The following is a 24,263-nucleotide window of genomic DNA, read 5'->3' as shown; positions in this document are numbered from 1 at the left end:
AACTAGCATAACATTGACTTGGGATTCTGGAAACCCTGAGCCAGTTTCTTACTACATAATCCAACACAAACCCAAAAACTCCGAGGAGCCATATAAAGAAATTGATGGGGTGGCCACAACGCGTTACAGCGTGGCTGGCCTAAGCCCATATTCAGAGTATGAATTTCGGGTAGTTGCTGTAAATAACATTGGGCGAGGGCCACCCAGCGAGCCTGTGTCAACACGGACTTCAGAACAAGCACCTTCAAGTGCACCACGCAATGTACAGGCCCGAATGCTGAGCTCCACCACCATTCTGGTACAGTGGGAAGAACCAGAGGAACCTAATGGGCAAATACAAGGCTACAGAGTTTACTACACCATGGACCCCACTCAACACGTCAACAGCTGGATGAAGCACAATGTGGCTGACAGCCATATTACCACCATTGGGAATCTTGTACCCCAGAAAACATACTCAGTGAAGGTTCTTGCTTTTACTTCTGTTGGGGATGGACCACTTTCTAGTGACATTCAAGTCATCACTCAAACAGGAGGTAAGCTAGCAATGAGCAAAATTTGTGAGAGAGACTTTCAGTTTAAAATACTGCAAAAAAACTACTCCTCAAGTATAACCAGTTTATTCAGGTAGTTTTTGCAGATAACCTTTTCTCAATTCCACAGTGCAGGTTATCTTTGCAGAGTGGAAATTACTCCGTCATGCCTTCTTTTTCATCAGTGTCAAGAAATATATCTGCCATCCAACTGACATCTCAGGGAGACCTCATCCTGGAGGTGGCCAAATCTTACAGATTTTGTTTGGCAGTGCTGTGTGCACTAAACCTACTTGTCATTAATTCTTCATAGGGTTTTTTTTTTTGAGATGTTGCTTGTGTGTTTTGGTGGGTTTTCTTTAGGCAACATGCAGTTCTCCTATGCTGTATCACTCTAGGGAATATTGCTTTTGGAAATTTAAAATGTATGTGTATGTATTCAAATAGTTGGTATGATTCTGAGAACACTGAAAACATGAGACCATTAAATACACCAAACTTTTGTGCAGGTTCAAGCAAGCAGGTTTGTACATTTTGGATTTATAAGTCAAATCAAAGCTGTCCCAGCAAAATGCATACCACAGGGTCACTATTTTCTTGGTTTATGTTTGCAGTTAGGTTGTTTTGTTTCTGTTCAAGAACTTTTAGGTCCATGAATTAGTTTTATTAGTAAAGGACAAGCAAGCACAGTAAAAAACATGGCAGAAAAGTTTTTATGAAATCTAAAGTGAGAAGCTCTGGCAGAGTTACACTGCACAAAGTGTTTTATTGTAGCAATAAGAAAAAAACGGTCCTTTTGTCTAGCAGTTTAGAGAAAGCTGTATGAAATATTACTGTAGGCCAGTGATTTCCTAGAAATATATAATAGTACTTGAATTTTTTAGTACAGGAAAGTTTCCTATTGCAGAGTTTAGCATCACTCAAATTCTTAAAAACAGATCTGTAAAGTATTACTGTAGACTGTTGTTTCATCCAGTTTTTACTTCTGCATTTTACCAACATGCATTTAATAAAGACAGAAATTGATATATTGTCCTGGAATCATTCTAGGTGTTGTGTTGCACAAAGATCTAGATGTTACCTTTTGCAGCATCTCAATTAAGAAGTTATAAAATTTGCACGTGCAAATGTCAATATATACACCATAGTTTAATTTTTGCTTTGCAACCATTTTCAAAGAACTAGTTTTTATATTGACATCTGAGTTCGGGTTGAATCCACATGCATAAGGCTTTTCCAGAAGAAGGTTTAGTGAGCTCCTTATCTGTGTGTTCACTCACAACTGTAAACCTCTTAGATTAGCAAGTGTCTGACAGTGGCTTCCCCAGTGAAGGATGAAGGAATCAAAATAATGAGCACTGAGGCTCAGCTGGCATGGCCCAAGTTACATTACTTTCTGAGGTCACGTCAGAGAAGTAAGCATGTCTATCTGTTTCTGATTACTGTTGCAATCTGAAGAAATTACAACATTAACAGGGCTGGAGGTTTTCTCAATACATTATTTCAATGTTTAATTGTGACTGTTAAAAAAAATTGAAAGAAAACAAAGAATGGGGCATACAGAAAGAATATTTAAGCACTGATAGTTTTACATGAAATACAAATTTTTTAAGTCATAAAAGAGATAAAAATGACAAAAGTCTAGTGAAGTTCTCCAGTTCAGGGTATGGTCAAAAACTAGGATTTGCCCATCTCTCTATCCAGTAGTTTCTCTTCAACAAACATCATAGAAAAAAATGCCCTCCTTGCCCTTCTCTTCCCAATTTGCTTTAATGTAATCTGAATATGATTGTTTTAGTTAAAACCTCTCAAGATTAAACATAGTCCAAATATTAAAGGGAATATAAAGTGCCATTTAAGGACAGGGAAAATGGATTTAATGAAAACATTTTAAAAGAGTTAAAGTAGGAATGGGATGCTGATTACATTTGGTTGATTTTATTTTAAACAAATAAGCCTGCCGTTATATATATATTTAGCTGAACCCTCACTTAGAGGGTATTAGAGCATATATAAAAGAAAATCTTGCTGACATATGTGACTTACAGGCTCTGTTAGATGGTTCAGAGTTTTCCTGCCTTAAGTGTATTCTGATCTTTGGAGAGATTATAAAAATGAATAATTTGTTCTTAAAAAAACTGTTCGTAGGAATTTTTGTTTTCTTAGTATAGCAGAATTATTCTTTTGAAATGGGTGTATGAATGTCTTCTTTCTTTTCAGGTCAGCTGAAATTCTGCTGGTAGTGAAATTTAGATTTTTAATTAGAATACTTACTGGGAGCATGTTGTTTGAGGTGTAGAGAAGGATATATTTTTCAGACAACCTGACATGGTAAAAAACCCCAAAAAAGTGCTATTTTCAGTGTTCAGTACTTTTTATTAAGCATTTGAAGGCAAAGCCATGTCATATTGCCCAGTTGTTTTCAGCAGTGCTTTTTTTATGGTAAAAAGACCTAATTTAATAGATTCTGTAATCAGAAAAAAAAGCTGTTCCTTTTGAGTAAAAGAAAATAAATTCCAAAAGTTAAGAAAGTCTTTATTCTGCATTTTGGGCCAAAAGATTAGATTCTGTTGAGGATGGAGTCAGGACTGGTCTATTATGTAGGTTAATTGACTTAGCTAATTTTAGAATAAAGAAAGATTGATGTAAGTTTTACTGTGGTACTTCTTTTGTTCTCCTTGTTCTTGTTTTTCTACTTTGTTAGAAAACAAAATTTGTTTGTGTCCAGTTTTGCTGCTCAGGACACACTTTTCATAACTTCTCTGAAGGGCTTAAACTGGTCATAAGAATGTTATTTTAAACATATTTTAATCTGTGTTTACCAAGAAAACACAGAGTTTTGAATTGTCTGGTTTTGGCTTTTCATTTAATTTTTTACCTGCAAAGAGAGGATAGCTACTAAAGGAATTAAGTGAATCTTGTTTTTCTTCAGCGCTTAGATAGAAAGACAGGAGAGAGCTACACAAGGTCTCTTGGATAGTGGATTACTGGTAAAAAGAGAGAGGAAAAAAAATATTCAGGGAAATAAATTTTTAGCTGTTAGTATATGTTTCTGTGGATAAAACTTAAAATACAAAATATATTATTAGTTTAAAATGAAGGATTCTCCATTATTTGAAGGCTAAGGTTTATTACAATTATTAAAGGGTAGTGTTTTGAACATAGGAAAAAGGAAAGTAATGAGAAAGTCAAATATCTGACTTGCAGGGCACATAAATGGACCCTTAGATTCAACAAAAATAATGTTTCTGTAGTTCTTGTGGTAAAAGAAGATTAGAGGTTCAGAGAAAGAGTTGGTGGCAAATACTGTTCTATGTTGTAGCTAACTACTTTATCAGATGTTTAAATCTTTTTCATGAACATGTGAACAGGGAAACCTGATGTCTCTCAAACTCCACAGTCCTAGCCTAGTAACTTTTGCAGTGGGAGAAGCAGGTGGGAGAAATTTAGGATTGAAAGGGACCTCTGGAGATAATCCAGGCCAACTCCTCTGCCAAGTCAGGGTCACCTGGAGCAGGTGACAAAGGAACATGTCCAGGTGGGTTTTGAATGTCTCCAGAGGGAAACACCACAACGTCCCTGGGCAGCCCATTCCAGTGCTCAATATAAAGAAGGGCTTCCTCAGGTTGAGGAGAAATTTCTTGTGGTTTAGTATATGGCCACTTCATCATCCTCTCTCTGGGCACCACTGAAAAGAATCTGCCACCATCCTTGTGGCACCCCCCTTTCAGATACCTACGTGTATTGATGCTGAGGCCAGGTATAAGATAGATTTTTAACTGACTTAGATTTTAAAACTTCCCTCAAGGGACATTTCTGGTCAGGTAGGAAAGACTATTTCAGCTTTTTTAATAACTCCCTGACTCAATGCACAGGTAAGTTTTGTTTAGTGCCATAGTCTCTATTTTACTTCATTTAAATGCTAACGAGATGGGTTCAGTATTGAGGATCTTAGCTTCACACACTGATAATTCATCTCTTCACTGTGTTCTTGACTGGCTAACACATTTATTTTATTGTCTGGGTTCCCACTATGTCAGTTAGACATAATATTTTAATAAAGTGATATATGGATTTCTGACTACTTTTCACATATTATACTATGCTTTTTTTTTAAATCTGAAGTGTATAGTAGTTTATTATTTTGAGTACTGTGGTTCGTTTTCTGATACTGCAAATGTCAGGTATCTTCAGACTCATTCAAAGAGATTATTTCAGTTGTAGCAGAGACAGGGAGAACACAATGCACATACTATTTTGTATGTTAGACAGTGCATATTTTATTTTGTATGTTACCTATTTTATTTTTTAATTATATTCTATTAGAATTTGTTATTTCAAAATATACATATATTGTTTACGAAGTTAAAATGCTGGAGTACAATAGCTCTTCAGTTGTAAGAGTTCTATTTTAGAGTTTCATGCTTCTTTCAGAGAAATCAGAAGCATAAATCCTTGGTCCCTTTAGGTTCCTTACTGATTGTAAATTCTCTTGGTCAATCTACTGTCCTTTGCAAAGCTGATTTCTTACTGCACTCATTGATTTTTGCTCAAGGTGTGGATTTCACCCTAGCAATGTCATGGGGCTCTTTCTATCCTGTAGATTCTCCCCTTTTTCCATTATCACTTGCAAACCCAATATGGTCCTGGAGCACTTTTCTGGTTACCTCAGCCAGCTGAAGAGCTGTGCAGGGAACTAAAATACTTTACTGAGGTCCTATTTTATGATCCTTTTCTGGCATTTAAATCAGGGATGGAGATAAAGCCACATATGCAGGACAAAGTCCAGCAATCTGTGTTTGTTCCTGGTTATCCAGCAATAAATATGGAGGAATAGGCAAGAAAAAATGCAGAAGTGAATGTGACGCTTTGGAAAACGTAGTTGTGGACTTCATTCTTTGTTTTGTTATTACATTGTAGTCTTTTGTTGTGTGTACTGCCTAAGATATATTTACAAGAAAGGAAAGAAACACTCGGAGCACACAGAAGTTAGGGGTTTTAATATACTTTTGTATTGCCCTTAAAACAGAAAAGACAGTATTGAGAGAATGCTCATGCAAAAACATCCCATTTAGTGGACTGCCCTTGTACTAACATGGAGTTAGATTTGATGTGTGACATTAAAAACACTTCTGTAAGAGTGTAAAGTCCACCTGCATATACTTTGCAGTTTCTCTGGGCTTTTTTCTTTTCCTGAAGGAGACCAATAGCTTCTGTCAGCTCCAGCTTGGCTTAGCTCCCATGTGCCACTGAAGATTTTTTTAACAGATGTGTATTCTAGGCATAAATCTCAAATGGCTTAAAAGTTAATTGTTCTACTTCCTTAACTGTTACTTTTCCTTTGGTACTGGGTTCCATACCAGAGTTTATTGGCAATAAAGTGTGTTTAGTTTCTGTTATTTTGGGTTTGTTTTCTCTCTTCGTCATCTTCTCTTACCTGTTTGGTGCAATGCAGACTTTCCTGTCACCTTTTTCTTCTGTCTGTGTTCAGTATCAGAGTTGTCTATCTGTGGTTAAAAAATCCAAGGGAAGACTAAGTTTTAAAGCAAGATATTTTTTTGTCAAACAGCATTTGGAAAAGTCCAATTAGCCATCAGCTTGTATTATAAAATGATCGAGAATTCCAGACCTAAGATGACAAAGGGTTTGGGTTTTTCTAAAATGAATACTTGGAGAATGAAGGCCTTAAAACATGTAGAGAGTCAGGAAATACCCTTAGTTCTCCATCTGCTGCCATATTTATCATAACAGATGGTACCAGCCTTCATATGAGTCACTTGACTGATCATTTACTATTATTGTCTGGCTGTGTTCTACAATTCATGTATCCATACATTGAGTACAGATCATAGATAGCATTACAGGACAATTGAGGCTGGGAGGATGATTATCTGCAGAGGTATCCAGCCACAGCCACTGCCCAGAGCAGGCTCAGCTCTGGGGTCAGACTGGGTTTCTTAGGGCTTCACTCACTTGATGTGTAAAATGCCTCAGGGCTGGCATGATCCAACCTCCTTGGGTGCTGGCTGTATTTCTGCACTGTCCTGAGCCTCTCATGTTTCAGCTTGTGCCACTGCCTCTCTCTCACCTGCCACACTCTGTGAAGAGCCTGGCTACATCTCTTCCATCCCTTCTGTCACTGCTGGGAGGGCTGTTGAGAGCCATCCATTCTCCCAGCTGAACCATTGCCATCACTGCAGCCTCTGCTTGCAAAATTACAATCTGTCACAAATACTTAGTTGATGTTTCCTCTAATGGCTCCCCATGCTTTCGGATCATTTCCTCTTTGCACTTTGCAGGACCCAAGCAGTGGTCTCTTTTTAGACCAGACAACTTTTAGGAAAACATCTAATTAGTCCTGTCCATTTTTATTCCTGTAAAAGAGCTGGTCTCCTTTTACTCTCACTCACTCATTTAAAAGAAAAAAAAAAAAAGAAAAATAAAAAGTCCATCCAGGAGCTAGAAGAATATGCATCCCATGTATTAAGGTTCTGTTTGTTGAAAGTTAGATATCAAATCTGCACCAGAATACACAAGGGCAGTGTTCTCAAATTGATATTCTGTAGAAGTCTGGAGAAAATAAAAATGAAAATAGCAAATTATTTTAACAGTTTACTCTCTGAAGTTTTTTGGTCTTTTACTGTACTAAAAGAACATACTTGTAATGCTGTCATGGAATTCTTCCCTAATTAATCTTTCTGAAACCATCATTATTGTCACATCCTATTTCTTACACCTGGTCTCAGTGTGTGCTAAGAAGTACATCTTTTTATTTTTCCCCTGAAAAAATGAGAGCATGTCACATTTTATTCTTGAACAGCTAGAGATGCTATGGAAAACTATTTCATGCCTTATCAGTGGCACTATTAAGTTAATAGCTAATAGTTCTAAAAAATATTTTAGAACTTGGGTGCCAAAATATTGTACACAATCCATTTTCACAGTCAACCTTATCATTTGCTTCACATTCAAAGAAGTAAATTAGGATAGCACTTCGTCTGGATAATTTCTGTGACCATTGCACAAGATACAAAAACAGAGAATGTTATTGACTAGTGCACTCAAAAGTGTTTTTTTACTTCTTGCAATTAGAAAGTGTTGTCACTAGAAATTCAACTATATTCTTAAAAATACAAGTCATTAAAGGGTGAAAAAACTTTACTTAATGAGAAATTAGCTGACTATCTCTTCACTAGGTTATAACTACTTCAAATTAAACAAGCTGGGGTTTGTATGTAGGTATCTTCTTAAAGACTAGGATATGTTTACTGTCTTTCATTTATGAACTGAGAAAAAGAAAATTCATGTCTGGAAATGCATATAATAGTTTTAATACTTTATTCTAGACTAATTCATCTAATCATATGTTCTATGTTCTAGCTTTTTCTCATGCACACACAAATATATAGATGTATATATTTGCCGTTTCACACATAGGTTTTTAGATTGCTGGTATTCATCACCAGGTACATCTTCAATTGCATTTCAGTTTTGTTTGCTTTATTTACACTGCAAAAGCATTTATTTGAAATCTTTGATAATTTTTAACAGGTGAATTAAATATATCATTTTACTTTTTCTGTGCTTAGATAATTTTGTTTCAGAGTACTGTGAATCACTTTAAGTTCAGTAAGATAAATAAAAGTAATATTGCATGCCATGTTCAGATAAAATTTTAAAACATCTGAAAATATTGAAGTATCCAAGTAAATAATTGGCCTCACTGCTCAACTTTTCTTTAGTGCCTGGTCAACCATTGAACTTCAAAGCAGAACCTGAGTCTGAAACAAGCATACTTCTTTCCTGGACACCTCCACGGTCTGATACCATTTCCAGCTATGAACTGGTTTACAAAGATGGGGAGCATGGGGAGGAAGTAAGTGGCAAGACTGTACATATTTTGAATGATCTTTAATAAGCTGGACATAAAATGTGGCAATGGTTTAACTTTCATATTTTATTAACTTATTTTAGTAGAAATGCCTTGATATTTAGGTTTGTTAAGCTCAGCAGTTAGCCTAGTGACAGACTTAAAGTGTGTAAACAGCAGAAAATGTTGTCAATGGTTACCAGACAGTGGAATTTTGCTGTAAATGGCAATGAATCCTCCACAGAAATTCCATTCAGTTTCAGACATTGATTATGTCTCTCTGAGCCTATTCATCTACAAAGAATTGGAAGCAAAAATATTTGAGGACATTTTATGAGCCCATTAAGTCTTTTTTGAACTTACACCTGAACTTTGAAATCTATTTTCAGACTTAGATAATTTTTGTTTCTTTGTGCCATTGTGTAAGAAAATTCCTGGGCTTTTCTAATCTTTCAGTAATAATGGAGAAGAAAACAGGAGGTTCTTTCTAAAGATTGAGGCCTGCTATAGACTTTTTCCGTACCACGACTTCATAAAAATTTTTCACTTTGTGGGCGTCTTTCATTTTTGTCCCATAAATTTTAGAATAAACTGTTCTTCTGGTAGGGAAAAGGCAGTATTACCAGGTGTCACAGAGAAAAGAAAGAAGCCAGCATTCTCAGAAAGGCACAGGAAATTGTCAGCCTCATTGGCTTCTCTTGCATCTTCAAGTCCTTGCTGATGCTTCAACTGAGCAGCTTCACACATACACTGTGAATTCTTAAGCATATTTTGTGTAAGGGGGCCAGGTCTGTATTTCACTTCCAAATAGAATGCAAGCTGTTGCTTAGTAAGCTACCCTGTGGAAGAATTTGCTTTTAATAATTTGAATACAAATTTAACTACAAGGTTAAACGCAAGATAATTTACACTATAATATCACTGTTGTATAAGACAGTTAAAGGTAAGGCTTAGTTCATGTGGTATTCTATGAAAAGCTTTTCATACTTTGGATGTAGTTTTTTGGCTTTGTAGCTCTGAGTTTCACCCATTAAACTGTTGACTTTAAAAAACAGTTTATTACTGTTTGTCAAAAGAAATTTATTTGGGTTTAGTTTTGTTTAGTTTGGTTTTGTTCTTCTTTATTTTCTTGAATCTAAGTTTTTCTCTGTGGCTTTATCCCAGTATAAAAGCATACAGGCAATATTTATGGAATTCAGAGTCTCTGAATACTAACTATTCTCTTATAATCTACGTTTAGCAACGGGTTTCCACGGAACCCACGACATCGTATCGTCTGCAAGGCTTGAGGCCAAACAGCCTGTACTTGTTCCGCCTAGCTGCACGGTCTCCTCAAGGCCTGGGTGCCTCAACAGCAGAAATCTCAGCCAGAACCATGCAGTCAAGTAGGTGTCTTTCCTTGAAATATTTATTCTCTTTGTTTCTATTAATCTCAGTAGCCCAGGTAGGCAGAAAAAGAGAAAAAAGCAAAATACGGTATTCATGTTGCTTAATACAGCAAAAGGATGCTTAAAATATTGAGTTTTGAGGTGTATTGTGATTGACTTAATATATGAGTGGTTTTACATAGTTTCAAAAAATAACCCAAATAAACCAGTGTCTAAGGAGGCAATATAAAGTTGGCATAATGAAATTTTATTTTATAATAAGGTGAAATGTTGTATCATGCAAAAGGTACATATTTATAAAAGTCCTTAACCAATTAAATCCCACCTCCCTACTCTGCACACTTCCTAGGTTGTTTCTGCAGCATCTCCCTGAAGTGCAAAAATTTGTATCAAAAAAGTGGATCAGGTTGAATATTTCAGACTATACCAGATATTTCTTAGCAACTTGTTAAATTTTGTTACATTTTCTTAATCTGGGCTTTTTATGATGTTCGGTCATTTCCACCTTGAGAAAAACAGAAATATAAAAATTTGTCAGGGACTTGTATATACACCTTAAAACGTTTAAATTAAGACTTACCTAAAGCAATCAGCTATTCAGCAATGATGTCCAGAAAGATTATTCTTGCCTGATAAGTTATGTTTTCCTGACAGTTTGCATTACAATGTGTCATTGAAAAACTTAGTACAATTCTGTTTTTATTTGTTTTAAATTAAATTAACTGTTCTTAAAGCAACATAATTCAAAACAGAAAAATCAGTTTCTCCATTGGCAGTAGTCTTTCTAATTTGCAGTCATGACATGTGATTACACAATCGTTCCTTATTAGTGTTATGTATTAATATCAATTAGTGTGACTGGAGACACAGTACTGCTCACCTTTAAGCAAAGCTAGATATGTTTCTGAAGCATTTCTAAGGCACTTGGAATAAGCACAAAAAAACACATGTAACACAAGGTTAGTTCTAGATATAGTGGCAAGGCAATTTTTCATTTTAGTAATTCAGAATTAATAATTTGATTAAGAAACAGGTGTTAGTTTATTCTGAGAGCCATTTCAACTATTTAGAATTCTCATTATCTTATATTGTGAAAAGATTGCTTACAAAACATACATCTAGGAGCCAAGGCTGTGTGTTCCTTATATAAACACATTGCCATTTTCTCTTCTTGCATATAAGAATATGTTATGTTTTTCTGAGCCTTGTGTCTTCAGATAGTTGCAAAAATCCAGTTGATTTCAGTGGTCAGATCCAAGCTATTTGCTGCAAAGATTACTTCTTTTTTAAATGTGCAATTAAGAAAAAAGATATATGCGTCAATAAAACTGGTTAAAGTTGCCTTCAAATTAGCTTCAGTTATATAAGTGCAATATTTTGCATTTTCAGAGTATTATGGATTAAAAATTAATAAACTTCTGTGATTTTATTAGCAATATTCACCAGAATGTGCTACTGCCTTTCATCTTGGTATCATAGGAAGATGCTGCAGGGATTTATTTCTTTTTTGTAAGACCCTTAAGGGACATTTTACATGTGTTTCACTTCTTGCACAAGTTAATGGTAGAAGGGAATCCATTTATTTTGAGTAGTTGATGACTGAATTAGTCTGTAAAAATAACCCAAAATGTGTTAATTCTCATCTGTTCTTCCATCCACCTCCTCTAGTTAATTGAAATAATAGTAAATTCCCTCCGATCTTCTCTTTGGAGGAACAGTGTACCATACTGAGTAAAAAGCCATTGATCCCTGTAGAAAGAACTATGGGGAACCTAAAGCTACATGTGTAAATGCAGTAGGTCACAGCAGGGTCCTAGGCCTTCTCTGTTCTTTTAATTTTGTTTGATGTGACTATTATAAGTATGTATAAGTATCCGTTTGTTTCTTTTTTCCCTTAAGAAATGGGAAGAAAAGGTGGAGAGGGGGATGTAAAGGGGAAAAAAGATCTTGCACACATAATTTATGCTTTTCTGACAAGACAGGAAGCAGAAATAGGAAATCAGTTCACATCCCCTCCTTCTGCTAGTGAGTTTGAATTATGGCTCCTTTTTTTGGTGCTCTGAATGATCTGTTAGTAAGCATAGATTTTGGTAAGTTAAAGTGCATTTAAGCACATAAATGCATACTTAACTTTCAGTGCTTGATTTGCCTCACTGAAAGCAGTGGAATGACATGCATGCTTAAATGCTGTGAAGCTTGGAAAATGTAAATATGCTAACATACTCCTTTGAGAACAAATGACTAGAGGTGAGCACTTCTGCTCTGAAGACTAGTGATGCTGACAGGAGATGAAACAAAGTCAGAAACTCACATTCTGATGTGTTGAGCATGTAAATTCATTTTGTAAAATGAATACCTGCTTTCTTTACATGTTGTTTGGGGTAGATTTTTTTTTCTGTAGAAATAATATATATTATTGGTAGCATTAATTCTTTGCTAGCAAAGGTGTCTGCAAGAGGAGTTAAAAAAATAAAACTGGCAGCTGATCTAGGGTAAGTACAAGTTACAGTCAGAATCAGCAAGCCTGTCACTTTTTCCTGGTAGGTAAATATTTGACTAAGACTTTCATCATCTTCTATGGACTGCATGCTCATAGTATGTTAGCTATAATAAATGCTTCAATAAATGCTTTCAATGTAAATGTAATTTATGGTTGACTTGTGTCAGGCAGACTCATTAAAAAGAATAAAAAAACCCAATAATTTGTTTATGAGAGTGAAAAGGCTGCAAAAACTGCAACCGATGGAGCAATTTGTAGCACTTATTGCAAGTTTTTAGGAGTTATGTAAAAACAGATTTTCTGTCTTAAGGAGTAAAGCCACTTGAAGGGGATGTCAAAATTTGTAAGTAAATACATGTCATGTGTTACTTAAAATGTTATAGCTTGCACTAATTGCAAAGATTGTAAAGATAGATCAGTAGTCATAGAGGTATCACGTTTTTGTTTTATTTCAAGAAGAATTTTAATTACAGGTAGGTAATGTTATTTTGAGGCTTCATTTTCATATATTTCCCCTACATCCTTTTTCACCATTTAGTTTGCCTGTTCATTTTCAGTTTCCTTATGTTAATAAGCCAAGGTGCATAAGATTATGTGATGTTTTGCTTTTTTGAGTTTCTACTTTTTTTTGTTTATTTATTATTTTCATTTGTTTATTTATTTTTTCTTTTGTTCATTTTTTTCAATCACTTCTATCCTTCCACTCAAATCCTCCTTTAACCCACTACTGAAATTAGAGCCATCAGCTCCTCCTCAAGACATTAGTTGCACAAGCCCCAGCTCCACTAGCATTTTGGTAAGTTGGAAACCTCCACCGGTGGAAAAACAGAATGGCATTATCACTGCATACTCCATCAAGTACATTGGAATTGATGGAGAAGATGTCAAGCCCCATGAAATTTTGGGAATTTCCTCGGACAGTACCCAGTACCTTTTGGAACAGCTGGAAAAGTGGACTGAGTACCGGATCTCTGTGACTGCTCACACTGATGTTGGACCTGGCCCAGAGAGCTTAGCAGTGTTGATTCGGACAGATGAAGATGGTATGTTGCCTCCACTACATCAGTTTGCACCTCTATGACTCTGTCATCTGCTGTCTTTTGTGTAGGCTAACAGTATTTTTTCTGCTCCTCTTTTTTTTTTTTCTTTCCCAAATGTAACCAGATATTATCACCCTTTGAGATTTTTATTCAAAGACTGTTCTTTCTACATCATTTTTCTATTTGGTATTTTTGTATTTTTTAATCAGAAAATATTTTTTTGCAAGTGACATGAATCTGCTGCTCCTATGAGCCTTGCTCCTCCTTTAATGAAAAGTAACTCCTAGGGAAAAAACTTCCTGCCTTTTCCTTGATTTTACAGTCATTGTCATTTTTAAACAATTATGTGTATAAACTTTTATTCAGGTCTTGGTTTTTTGGTTGTTTAATTTTTTTTTAACTGCTTTCTTCTTCCATATTGTGCTTTTTGATTTGAAGGGTTTTTTTGGGTTATGGTTTTTTGTGTTGGCTTTTTTTTTAGTTTTGTTTTTTGATCTTGGAAAACTGATGCTCCACATGTTTTCTTTTCTTCCATTCTTGAAAGCGACAGAAGACAGCCTTGTAATCAGCCTCCTTTTTATCCCGAGGGAAAAACAAACCAAAATAAAACATAGAACTTGACAAACAGAAAAAGGGAAACTTTTTTTTAATATTTTGTGGTTTTGTTATTATTATAGTGTTATTATTTCAATGATTAAAATGTCTCTTTGTACTATAATGCTTTGAATCTCAAAGCATCTTCCTTGGCTTTTGTACATTTTTACATGTTTTTCTATTTCTCTAATACTCCTTTTTCTTCCATTTTTTGCATCAGTCATGTTTTTTGATCTTTTCACTGAAAGGTAGAGCAGATTTGTTGAGCATCTTCATTTGCTAAATGATTTGTATTCTTCAAAGACAGCATAGTGTGTCTGCCCTTTCTTAAAAGAAAAAGTGAAAGACTTGGGTGGGACAGGTGGCTGTAATTCTCTTCTGTCCAATGATGTTGTTCCAGTTCCTAGTGGTCCTCCTCGCAAAGTCGAGGTGGAGGCTGTCAACTCCACTGCTGTTAGAGTGTCGTGGCGCTCGCCTGTGCCCAATAAGCAGCACGGCCAGATACGAGGCTACCAGGTCCACTACGTCAGGATGGAGAACGGGGAGCCAAAGGGCCAGCCCTTGCTAAAAGACATCATGCTGGCCGATGCGCAGGTAATTGGGACACTCCATTCTTTTCTAGGTCACAGTGAAAACATTTCATTTACCAAAGAGTTGCCTGTTGTTGTTGAGGGTCTTTTTTCTTTCTATTTAACAGTCTGCCAGCTAGCATTTTCTGTGTCTATTTTAAAAACTTTTTTTGCAGAAAAAATTTAAACATTCTTGGGCCAAAACAAGACATTTTCTTCTCTGTTAATCTGCAACTAAATGCTATCATTGTTCTGATTCTGTTAAACCTGGAGACTTAACCTATACTCTGAAGTTTCAAAGCATCAGGGTGATCTGATCCAGTGTCAGTGTAGTAAACTATGTATGTCCTGATCCACTCATCTCCTATTTCAGTGTTTCAGTGGAGAGCCTAGGATCATTAGAAGCCTGTGTTAGCCTTTTATTACAGTGTTTCTCTGATTAGCTTGTCCACACCTTGCTACACATTTCACAATAAATTAATGTTCTTAAGGTAACTTTAGAAACCACTGAGGCATTACACTTTCCATTATTCATATCAGGATCTTCAATAAAATGAGGAACTTTGTTTGAATAGGTATGTGGTTATTTATATTGCAAAATTTCCCATGTATTTTTGAAATTATGAGAATATGAGATAAGTAAAACATACAGCTTAAAAAGCTTCTCAAACTAGGATTTTACTGATTGAGATATACCAGCACCCTGTAAAACTTAAGATTTCCAAAGCTCCTGACACTGAAGGAGTCATCCTATGGGAAACTATTATCTATTATACATATCTCATTGCTAGCTCACAGTTTATGACTGGATTGTGTGGAAATAAAAAGAAATTATTAACTTAAATCAAAGAGTAAAATCTGTTTTGTAAGCATTTTACATGGGCAAACAAATAGGTGGTTGTCTTTATTTTTTTTTCCTTTTCAGTTTTGGTTCTGATTTTCAGATTTGCAGAGCCCTCTTTGAAGAATAGGTCTCCTACACCTGCATTTTGCTCATGACCCTATTTGCAAAATACTGTGTCTGTTTCTGGAGGACTTTGCTGCCAGTAATTACTTTCTTATTTTGGAAATCATGGTGTTCTTACGGTTTAAATTCAGTGCAGACAAAGATGAAAGTAGATCAGGAAGTGGAAGGAAAAGGAAAGGGAGAGGAGATGGAAATGGACATGCTAGTGTGCTGTGGTTCTCCTTTTCATAAATTTTTGCTTTCAATCTGTCTGGTAGGGGATTAAAATTATTTTAAGCACTAGAAGATCAGTAACTGGAGACTAGATGAGATACTAGAGTCCAAACATCAAAAGGCAAAAGTTGCATTTCTTCTTTTGTCAAGTTTAGCTTTCAGCAGCCCATTTGCCACTGTTTAAGGCAGGATAGTCAACTCCTTTCTCTTACCACCACCCTTCCCTGCCTGTAGTACTTCTATAATACATGTGATCAAGGTTTGTACTGGTATGAACACCTTGATGGTAAAACATCTGTGTGGTTTCAAGATTAATGCATTGAATTAGTTTAGGGAAACTGAAGTATATAGCCTGGTATCATGATTAAATAAGCCAGGTGGCCTTTAATTCTGCCTTGGTAACTTTTTTTAAAAAAGTATTAAAAAATAGTACTACATGGTACAAGATGATTCATTACTTCTTTTATTTGTCAGTGAAAGAGAAGTAGCTGGATTTTAGGGAAAACAAAAATGGAATTAAAAATGCCTGGCCTGATATCATTAAACAAATTTCATGTGATTCTACATGGATGATTCAAACTGTACATGACTTTTTCAGACATCTTTCATATTCATTTTACTATAAAGAAGAAAACTTTATCTCAACCGGGCTGCAAATCTCCTTATTTCTTTTGTTTTTCTTTTTGACTTCCTTTACTGTAAATTAGTGGGAATATGATGATACTGCTGAACATGTAAGTACTTTTTGATTGAGCAGAAAAACATTGCGTGTTTGGGTTGAGATTTTTTTGTCTTGCTTGTTTGCTTGTAGCACTGTATGGTTTTGTTTTGGGATAGGGGGGTTTTTTGTGCTTTCTTTGGGTTTGTTTTTGTTTTGCAGGGTGCTTTTTTGTCATTTGCACAAATGCACGTTCCTAACATCAATGGTTTTATCTTATGACACCTTTTACCTTTGTTGTTCTTTTTTCTTGGGTTTTTTTTGGTTGTTTTTTTTTTTTTTCCCCAGGGAGAGTAGGGTTACTGTTGCTTGCCTGTTCTGGGGTTTAGCATGATGCCAAAATGTACAGCACTGATTTGTGTTTTCATCTTTTTGATGTCTGTCACTAACTTTGCCTCACAATTTCTTCTTTACAAGATGATAGAAAAATAAAACAGAAGTGGTTCAGAGTTACACACCAATAGTTGTATTTTTCTGTATTGATTTTAAGGTGGTTTTTTTGGTTTTTTTTTTTTTTCTGTAACAGAAAGTAGAAGTCAGTTATGCTTTCTTTTGTATAAAATAAATACATGCCATCAAGAAAGCCAGATGCCCTGCAGTGTTTATGCCTAAGTAAATGTTTGCTGTATCCAAACCACACTTTAAAAAATTACATGCAGCCATAGCTCTTACACCATGAAGTACTGGTTGTTTTAGATGAGGCTAATATCTTTTTAACTCTTTCTGTTTTGTAGTTTTTTGACAGGTTTTTTTTGCCTTTTACAGTTTAATTCTGGTAGTACCACGTGCAGTTTTCTTATGAAAGATTTGAAGTCTTTCTTACTGGTTTTGGCCTTACAGTTTAATTCTGAGATAGAGTCTATGATGTGTTGTTTCATTTTGTTGTTTGAGTTTTTTTTTTTACTTGAGCTATTTTGCTCACTCATTCTGATCATTACCTAATTATTTCTATATTGCTAATAACTGACTGCAAATACAATGCTGAGATCTAATTACATATTTACTAAACCCATATCCACTATCTGGAAAAATCCATATACTCTTAATAGTCTGGCCCCTGATTTTTATATTAACTTTTCATAGCTGTTGCATCTGAGGGATGTGTGATTGCACATTTGCTATTTATTCTAGATTTATAAATATACCATCCCTCTGGCAGCATTGAAATATAGTGCAAGTTCATTCAGCCATATGAAAATGCAAAGGAGTAGTCCATTGGCTACAGGCTGGAAGTTGGGAACTCCAGCCCCGTCAGACTTCCAACTACTGTCTTTTTTATATTTACATATAATATATATTTGTATCATGAGTGTCAAAACTTACTCCTCTTGTTGTCCCAGTAGCAGGACATAAGTTTAGTACATTTCTCATAGACTATTCTGCATCTTCTGTGTGCATATACATGTGTGTGCACGCATGTATGAAAAGACACACTCTTGCTCTGCTGTTTACACTTGGATGTTCCTGTTACTTTGCTCTAGCTGAAGAGCTACTTGTTTTGTAGCTGCTGTCATTTGAGGGCCAACAGATCTCTCCTCTGACCAGATTTTTAGCATTGTTTTACACAGTTCTTTTAGATCTGAAGGGCTATTGTTTCTGAAGTCCTTTCAGATGTTGAGAAGTGTAGTCTACCCAGTGACACAGGTTACAATTAAAATATTATGGGAGTAACAAGGCTTTTTTGTTCAGCTAAACCATCATTACTTACAAAGTGTGCATGTAAATGCACACATTTTTCTTAATAGGCATTTTACAGCTATACCAGATATCTTGCTAATGATTAAGTTAAAGTGAATTTCTCATATCTACATGTTCATGTGTTTCACAATGTCAGTATTCCTCGCACAAGGTATTTCAGAAGACTTTTTTGACTGTTCACACCACTAAGCCTTTGACCTTTTTCTTTAAACTACCTGAAGTATACTGTTTAGATGTGTGCTGTACCTTATTGCTTAAGTGAGTGAAATTGCATTATTAATTATTTCATACAGTACAGTCTGTTGGTGCACTCACATGCTTGCTATCACTGCCAATAGCTCAAAAGTGTAATATAAATGGGGTTTCTAAAGGACTCTGCATTCTCCTGGCAAACAATCTATTTTAAATTAATTTTCCTTATTTAATTTTCTTTCATCTTAGGAAATGATAATTTCTGGGCTTCAGCCTGAAACTACATACTCTTTTACTGTGACAGCCTATACAACGAAAGGTGACGGAGCACGCAGCAAACCCAAACTTGTATCTACTACTGGTGCAGGTAATACTTATATACAAATTGAGCTCTAAATAAATCCTTTGACTTTTTATGCTACTGTTTTGTTTCCACTATTTGGAAATGTAAAAGAGTAGTCCTGTCCCAAACAGTGCTACTGTTTTGTTCCTACTATTTCCTATTGTGTGAAAAGTGTTTCTAGGACATAGGATTTTCTGTTTCAGTATTTGGACCTTCATTTATTTAGATAAAAATAGAGCAGTGACTCCCTTTATCCCTTCTTAGTTCCAGATGAGGTCACTTTATAGTTTTTAGTAGCTTTTCCACTAAAATTGGTGTCTTCTGTGAGAGGAGAAAATAGAAATTCAGAGCTCAGAAGGATATTTGAAAAACTTGTAAAGGGTTTTCATGATCTTCATGAAAGTAGCACCACTGCTGCCTGTTAGTAAAAGCATTGAAAGCATCTGTATGATGTTTACAACTTATCTCAGAATAATGTAATTATTAAAGCAGAGAATTGGAAAACAGAATGAAACTCCATCCTGTGAAACCCTGAAGTCCATATTGATTCAGGGGTAATTTTAGGAACAAACTGGGGCAAAATTCACCCTGCCACTGTGTTCAGTCTGTGTTTGATCTCAGGTGGTATTAAAGTCTGGATGTCTTGACTGCATAACCAACACAGCAGTTAGCACAGATCAGGTGAACTGAACTGCTTTTAGATGAGGAACAATTTATAGTTTTTTTTAAAATGTGTCACTGTGGCACAGCTTAATCAATTGATGCCTCCACAGGTTTACTGTGATACATGCCTACAGCTGTCCACAATCTGTAGGTGTTGTTGTCCATTTTTGGGGGTTTGTAGTGCAGCCATTAAGGATATTCTGTTACAATCACATATAGCATCATTACACACTCTCTGAATAACAATGTATTGTTTATGCTAATAGATAAAATCCAAAAGGCATATATATTTGTATTTATAGTGATTGATTCAATTTTTAAAACAAACACTGAATGCAGAACACATCTTGTATTAATATCAAAACCATCTATATCCTTTTTTTGTTATATCCCTTGGAAAAATTCCAGACTTGGTGGCTAGATGCACAATGCTTCATTTCAGATCTTAGAATACATTCTAGTCGCTAGTCTTGGCAATTGCTGAAACTTACTTTCTAACTTCTTATCTTTCCTGAGTTCTCATACTCTGAGAAAAAAAAAAAAAAAAAGAAAGAAAAAAAAGAAAGAAAAAAAAAAAAGTGATATCTATTTCTGGCATGTATTGGAACTTGACTTAAGAAAAAAATGCACTTGATCCATTACTCTTTTTTAAAGTTCAATTCCTAGTTTAAATAAACACATTTATATAAATTGTGATTTTATTATATTCTAGACATAAACATAGGTGATGCAAAGAGGCTTGCAAAACTTAAAGTTTCACTGCATTTAGTCCTTATGGACTGTTCATGTTTCATTCTGTCAAGAACTGATGTTTCTACTTGAAAAAGACAGAAGAAATCTTATTGAAGAGCAATGGAGAATCAGAGGCATGTCTATAAATGTAATGCATATTGCACTGTTCTTCTTGTTTGTTTAAACCTGTGAATAAGAATGTTTGTTCAACTAGGTACCATTCTGCTCCTTCATACATTCCAGACTGTATGAAATCACTTCACAGCTTGCTGTGTTTGGGCTGTTTTTATAAGAAAAATTTGTATTCAGATTTTTGAAAAATGAGACATTGAAATAGTCAGTACCAAGAGCTTCCTGCTCACTTTCTGTGGGAATGCATCACACCAAGGAAGGAACAAAGCATTAACACCAAGAGGTTGTAGATCTGTACTGCAATCTCCTATTCACTTTCAGTTTCCATTTGATTTTTTTTTCCTAGAAAGATGCTATTGGAATACTATGATAAAAAATGAAGGATCTGACTTCCTTGTCTAACTTTTAGAGTTGAAATGAGATTGACTGAGATTATATCCGTAAAAGATATGAAAGGAGAATAGATGTTTGAACATTTACTAAAGAAGCTATCTGTAAGGTATTCAGACAATAAGTAACTATTCAGCTGTCCAGTTAGTGATACAAAAGCATAATTTACATTTTTAGGCAGGAAAGATCCACCAAACATAAGTAAGCTTATAGGATGGTAACTCAGTTATTATTAAAGTCACTGAATGCTGTTGATATTTTTATTCAAGAGTGTGGTTTTGTCTTATGGTCAGTTTCCTCACTGTTGAAATCAGATGAAACAAAAACTGTTTCTGAACATTTCTAAAACAAAATACATATTAAAATACTTGGAGCAGAAATTACAAAATGTATGATTAACAAGACCTTGATAAAAATGAAGACTTACTAAGTCAGTGGTATCATAAAATTTTTATGAAGATTTTAATCAGACCAATTATTTCTGTGTCACAATAGTTGGAGAATCTCACAGAACAATAGCTTGTCCATTACTTGTCTTTTGCTTTCATACTGGACAGCACTCTTAAATTATAGATTTCAGCTTAAAAACGAACGCTTATATTAAGGCAGTGGTGTACTTTATAGCAACTTACAGAAAAAGGTTACTTCAGGTAATTTGGCAAAAGCAGCCTATGTGAAATTCTACTTGTGGTGGCAATACATTGCAGCAGTAACATCTGTTGCAAAGGGCTGTGTGAACGATGTCTTGCTATTTACTAATGGAAGAGGATTTCACTAGATCAGAGAATATATTTTATTTTATTTTATGGACAATTTCACTTCTTTTAGGCTCATGGAAAATTCAGATTATTATCAGAAATTTCTAGACATAGCTATTTGGTGACACAACTGTATATACAACTGGAAAGAATCCTGTCATTTGTCCTAAAAGCCTGTAATATTCATAAGTAAATCATACTGAAAGTAAATGTTAACTCACAACTTTTTGGAAACAAAAAGAAATGTATCTTCTTTGTAACATCAGATAGGCTTTACAGTATTTAAAAGAAGATGTTATTTACTATTTTAGTCAGAGGGTATTTTATTGGATAAGCAAACTTTTATAGTTCCCTGGTTCTGATCAAGAGCAAATATTAGTTTATTCCTTTCTCTGTAGCTACAGCAGAGGTTAAAATGTCATTCTAATTGTGAAGTCTGCCACATGAACACAAAAAAAAAAGGCAATTTATTACAAAAATAATTTAGTTACACCTTACAGTAATCTCTCCTGTAGAAAACTGAAGGGGTATTATTATTTTTAGGTAAACTATTATATTCTCTGCTACACTGGTGTGAGTAATAGTTAGAATACAGAGAAAAATATGGCCTGCAAAAGGCCTTCATAGACTTCTCTGTGTTCCATAAAGTCTTTTAGTTACCAATGAGGAAAAGTCAGAACTAATCACAGAGATATTCTTTACACAGCAGAAAATGTGGGAAGACACAAGATTCCACAATAATGCTGCCAGGTGAACTCAACATTTAAATTTAAAGATATTTGGAAAATTTATATAAAATTTACCTATAATTCTTAAGAAATTAAAAGCAATGTCATGACTTACAACAGATGTAATGAGGAAAGGGCTTACTAAAGGCAGAATTTTCTTCAAAGCATGCCATTCTTCCCTCCTTATTCCTAATTCTTTATGGAATGGTAGTTAGACCTTCTGGCAATAACAATCTGATTTGCTGGGTGCCTGAGAACTGAAGATAAGTAATAAAATCTATTGAAGTGTCTACAGGAACCAGAGCTCACAGTGCAGCAACTACATTCACATGAGAAGGCTTTGAATGTAGATGAAACTAATTAGTCTTTGTTGAAGACCATGTTGTTGTTGCAGTACTACTCCCGAAAGTGTTCTGGTTTCTTGACCAGAAATGGGCACCAAATTTCTAAATAGTTATGGATATGTTTCATTATCAAATAAATAACTGCAATAGACACAGACTTCTTAGAAATAGAAGTATTAATGAAAATATAAATGAAATGTTATAAATGGATATGAATAAATTAAAATGAATTAATCAATTAAATAGAAACAGTAAATGAGAATTCATATTGAGACTGAAAATGTGCACTATATAAATTGAATAATGGCATTTCTGGCTTGATTAGGATTCACCTGGTCTGATTTAGTTCAATTCCTCCTCAATGTCCATACCACACTTTCAGTCTGAACTTCTCTAAAAGACAAATCACCAGCTGGGACCAATGGGTCCCAATTAAGTTTGTGCCTGTATGTAGTGTATAGGTTAAGAAAAACTACCAATTTAGCCTTCTTCAAAAGAAATCCAGTTCATGTGCAGAGAAATCTTTCTGGAAAATAAATCGTATGTGATAAGCCATGCTGGAAAATATTAAATTGCAAACTGTGCTACCTCGCCACACTGGTGAAAAGAGTGGAGGCAAAAGTGATTTTTGTATGGAAACTAGAATGACAGAGTAATGATTTTTGAAGGCAAGGTTGTTCTGACTTCTACTACATTTTTACTATTAATGACAATGTTATGTTAAACTTATCTAGAAACTTATTATTTCTTCATTAATTATTTTCCCATTTACAGGAAATGTGCCTTGGATGAAAACTTATAACAGTACTTTTTTTTTTTTTTTTTAAATAAGGATTTGTGAGACAGGACCATTCATAAGACATTTGTTGGAAGTTTTGCTTCTTGATTTGTGTCCCTAGATCCTGTGCCTCTGAATATGCTCTATATTTAGAAATAATGGTAAGGGAAGAAGACAAAAGCAGTGAATGTCTCTACGGTTGCAGTTCCTTACACTGTATTACTAAATAGTGCAGGAGCCAGACACTATTTCTTCATTAGGACAATAATATGTGGAACTAAGAGTGAGGAAAGAGAAATATATACCTATTCCTGCTAAAACTAGCCTCAAGAATTGTACATGCAAATGTGTTTATATCTATCCTCTTTAAATAACATTGTGCTACAGTTCCAGGCAAACCTCGGCTTGTGATTAGCCACACACAGATGAACACGGCTCTAATTCAGTGGCATCCTCCAGTGGAAACTTTTGGCCCGCTGCAGGGCTATCGCCTGAAGTTTGGTCGCAAAGACATGGATACATTAACGACCATGGAGTTCTCAGAGAAGGAAGATCACTTCACAGCCACAGACATTCACAAAGGAGCTTCTTATGTCTTCAGGCTCTCAGCTAGAAATAAAGTGGGCTTTGGGGAGGAGATGGTTAAAGAGATTTCTGTTCCTGAAGAGGTACCCAGTGGATTTCCCCAAAATCTCCACTCGGAAAGCTCTACTTCTACATCAGTTCAATTAACTTGGCAGATGCCACTCTTGGCAGAAAGAAATGGCATTATCACCAAATACACCATCTTGTACAGAGATATCAATGTTGCTTACCAGCCAGTTGAACTCCCTGTTGTTCCTGCTGATACCACTATGACACTTTCTGGCTTAAAACCAGATACCACTTATGATGTAAAAGTACGTGCCCACACAAGCAAAGGGCCTGGTCCATATAGTCCAAGTGTCCAGTTCAGGACACTACCCGTGGATCAAGGTAGGATTTGTCTGCTTATGGCGTTGACCTTTAAAGGAGTATCGGTCTTTGGATATCAGTGCATTTGAAGGTGTAAATAAAACTCACCAGCCCATTCATAAAAATAGGTTCATCAAACACAAAAGGTAAAGTATATAA

The 24,263-nt window shown here is 35.2% G+C and overlaps 1 protein-coding gene across 30 annotated transcripts in view; it reads left to right on the top strand.

Annotated features, from left to right (window-relative positions):
• The window catches only part of PTPRD (protein tyrosine phosphatase receptor type D), a 1,149,749-nt gene that overhangs the window by 1,015,605 nt on the left and 109,881 nt on the right, over nucleotides 1-24,263 (top strand). For 13 of the 30 annotated variants that reach the window (XM_072921641.1, XM_072921640.1, XM_072921635.1 and 10 more), the window contains 8 exon segments: nucleotides 1-536; nucleotides 8,276-8,409; nucleotides 9,644-9,788; nucleotides 13,029-13,334; nucleotides 14,326-14,519; nucleotides 16,382-16,408; nucleotides 18,532-18,649; nucleotides 23,538-24,125. The exon segment at nucleotides 1-536 is cut by the window's left edge and continues 46 nt beyond it. In XM_072921641.1, coding sequence (XP_072777742.1) covers nucleotides 1-536; nucleotides 8,276-8,409; nucleotides 9,644-9,788; nucleotides 13,029-13,334; nucleotides 14,326-14,519; nucleotides 16,382-16,408; nucleotides 18,532-18,649; nucleotides 23,538-24,125 — 2,048 coding nt within the window. 30 annotated transcript variants of the gene reach the window in all.

This window comes from Taeniopygia guttata, chromosome Z (assembly GCF_048771995.1).
Source record: "Taeniopygia guttata chromosome Z, bTaeGut7.mat, whole genome shotgun sequence".
In the NCBI taxonomy this organism is placed as follows: domain Eukaryota; kingdom Metazoa; phylum Chordata; class Aves; order Passeriformes; family Estrildidae; genus Taeniopygia; species Taeniopygia guttata.
Note: the sequence above shows the minus strand (reverse complement) of the source record. Positions and strands in the feature narration are given on the sequence as shown.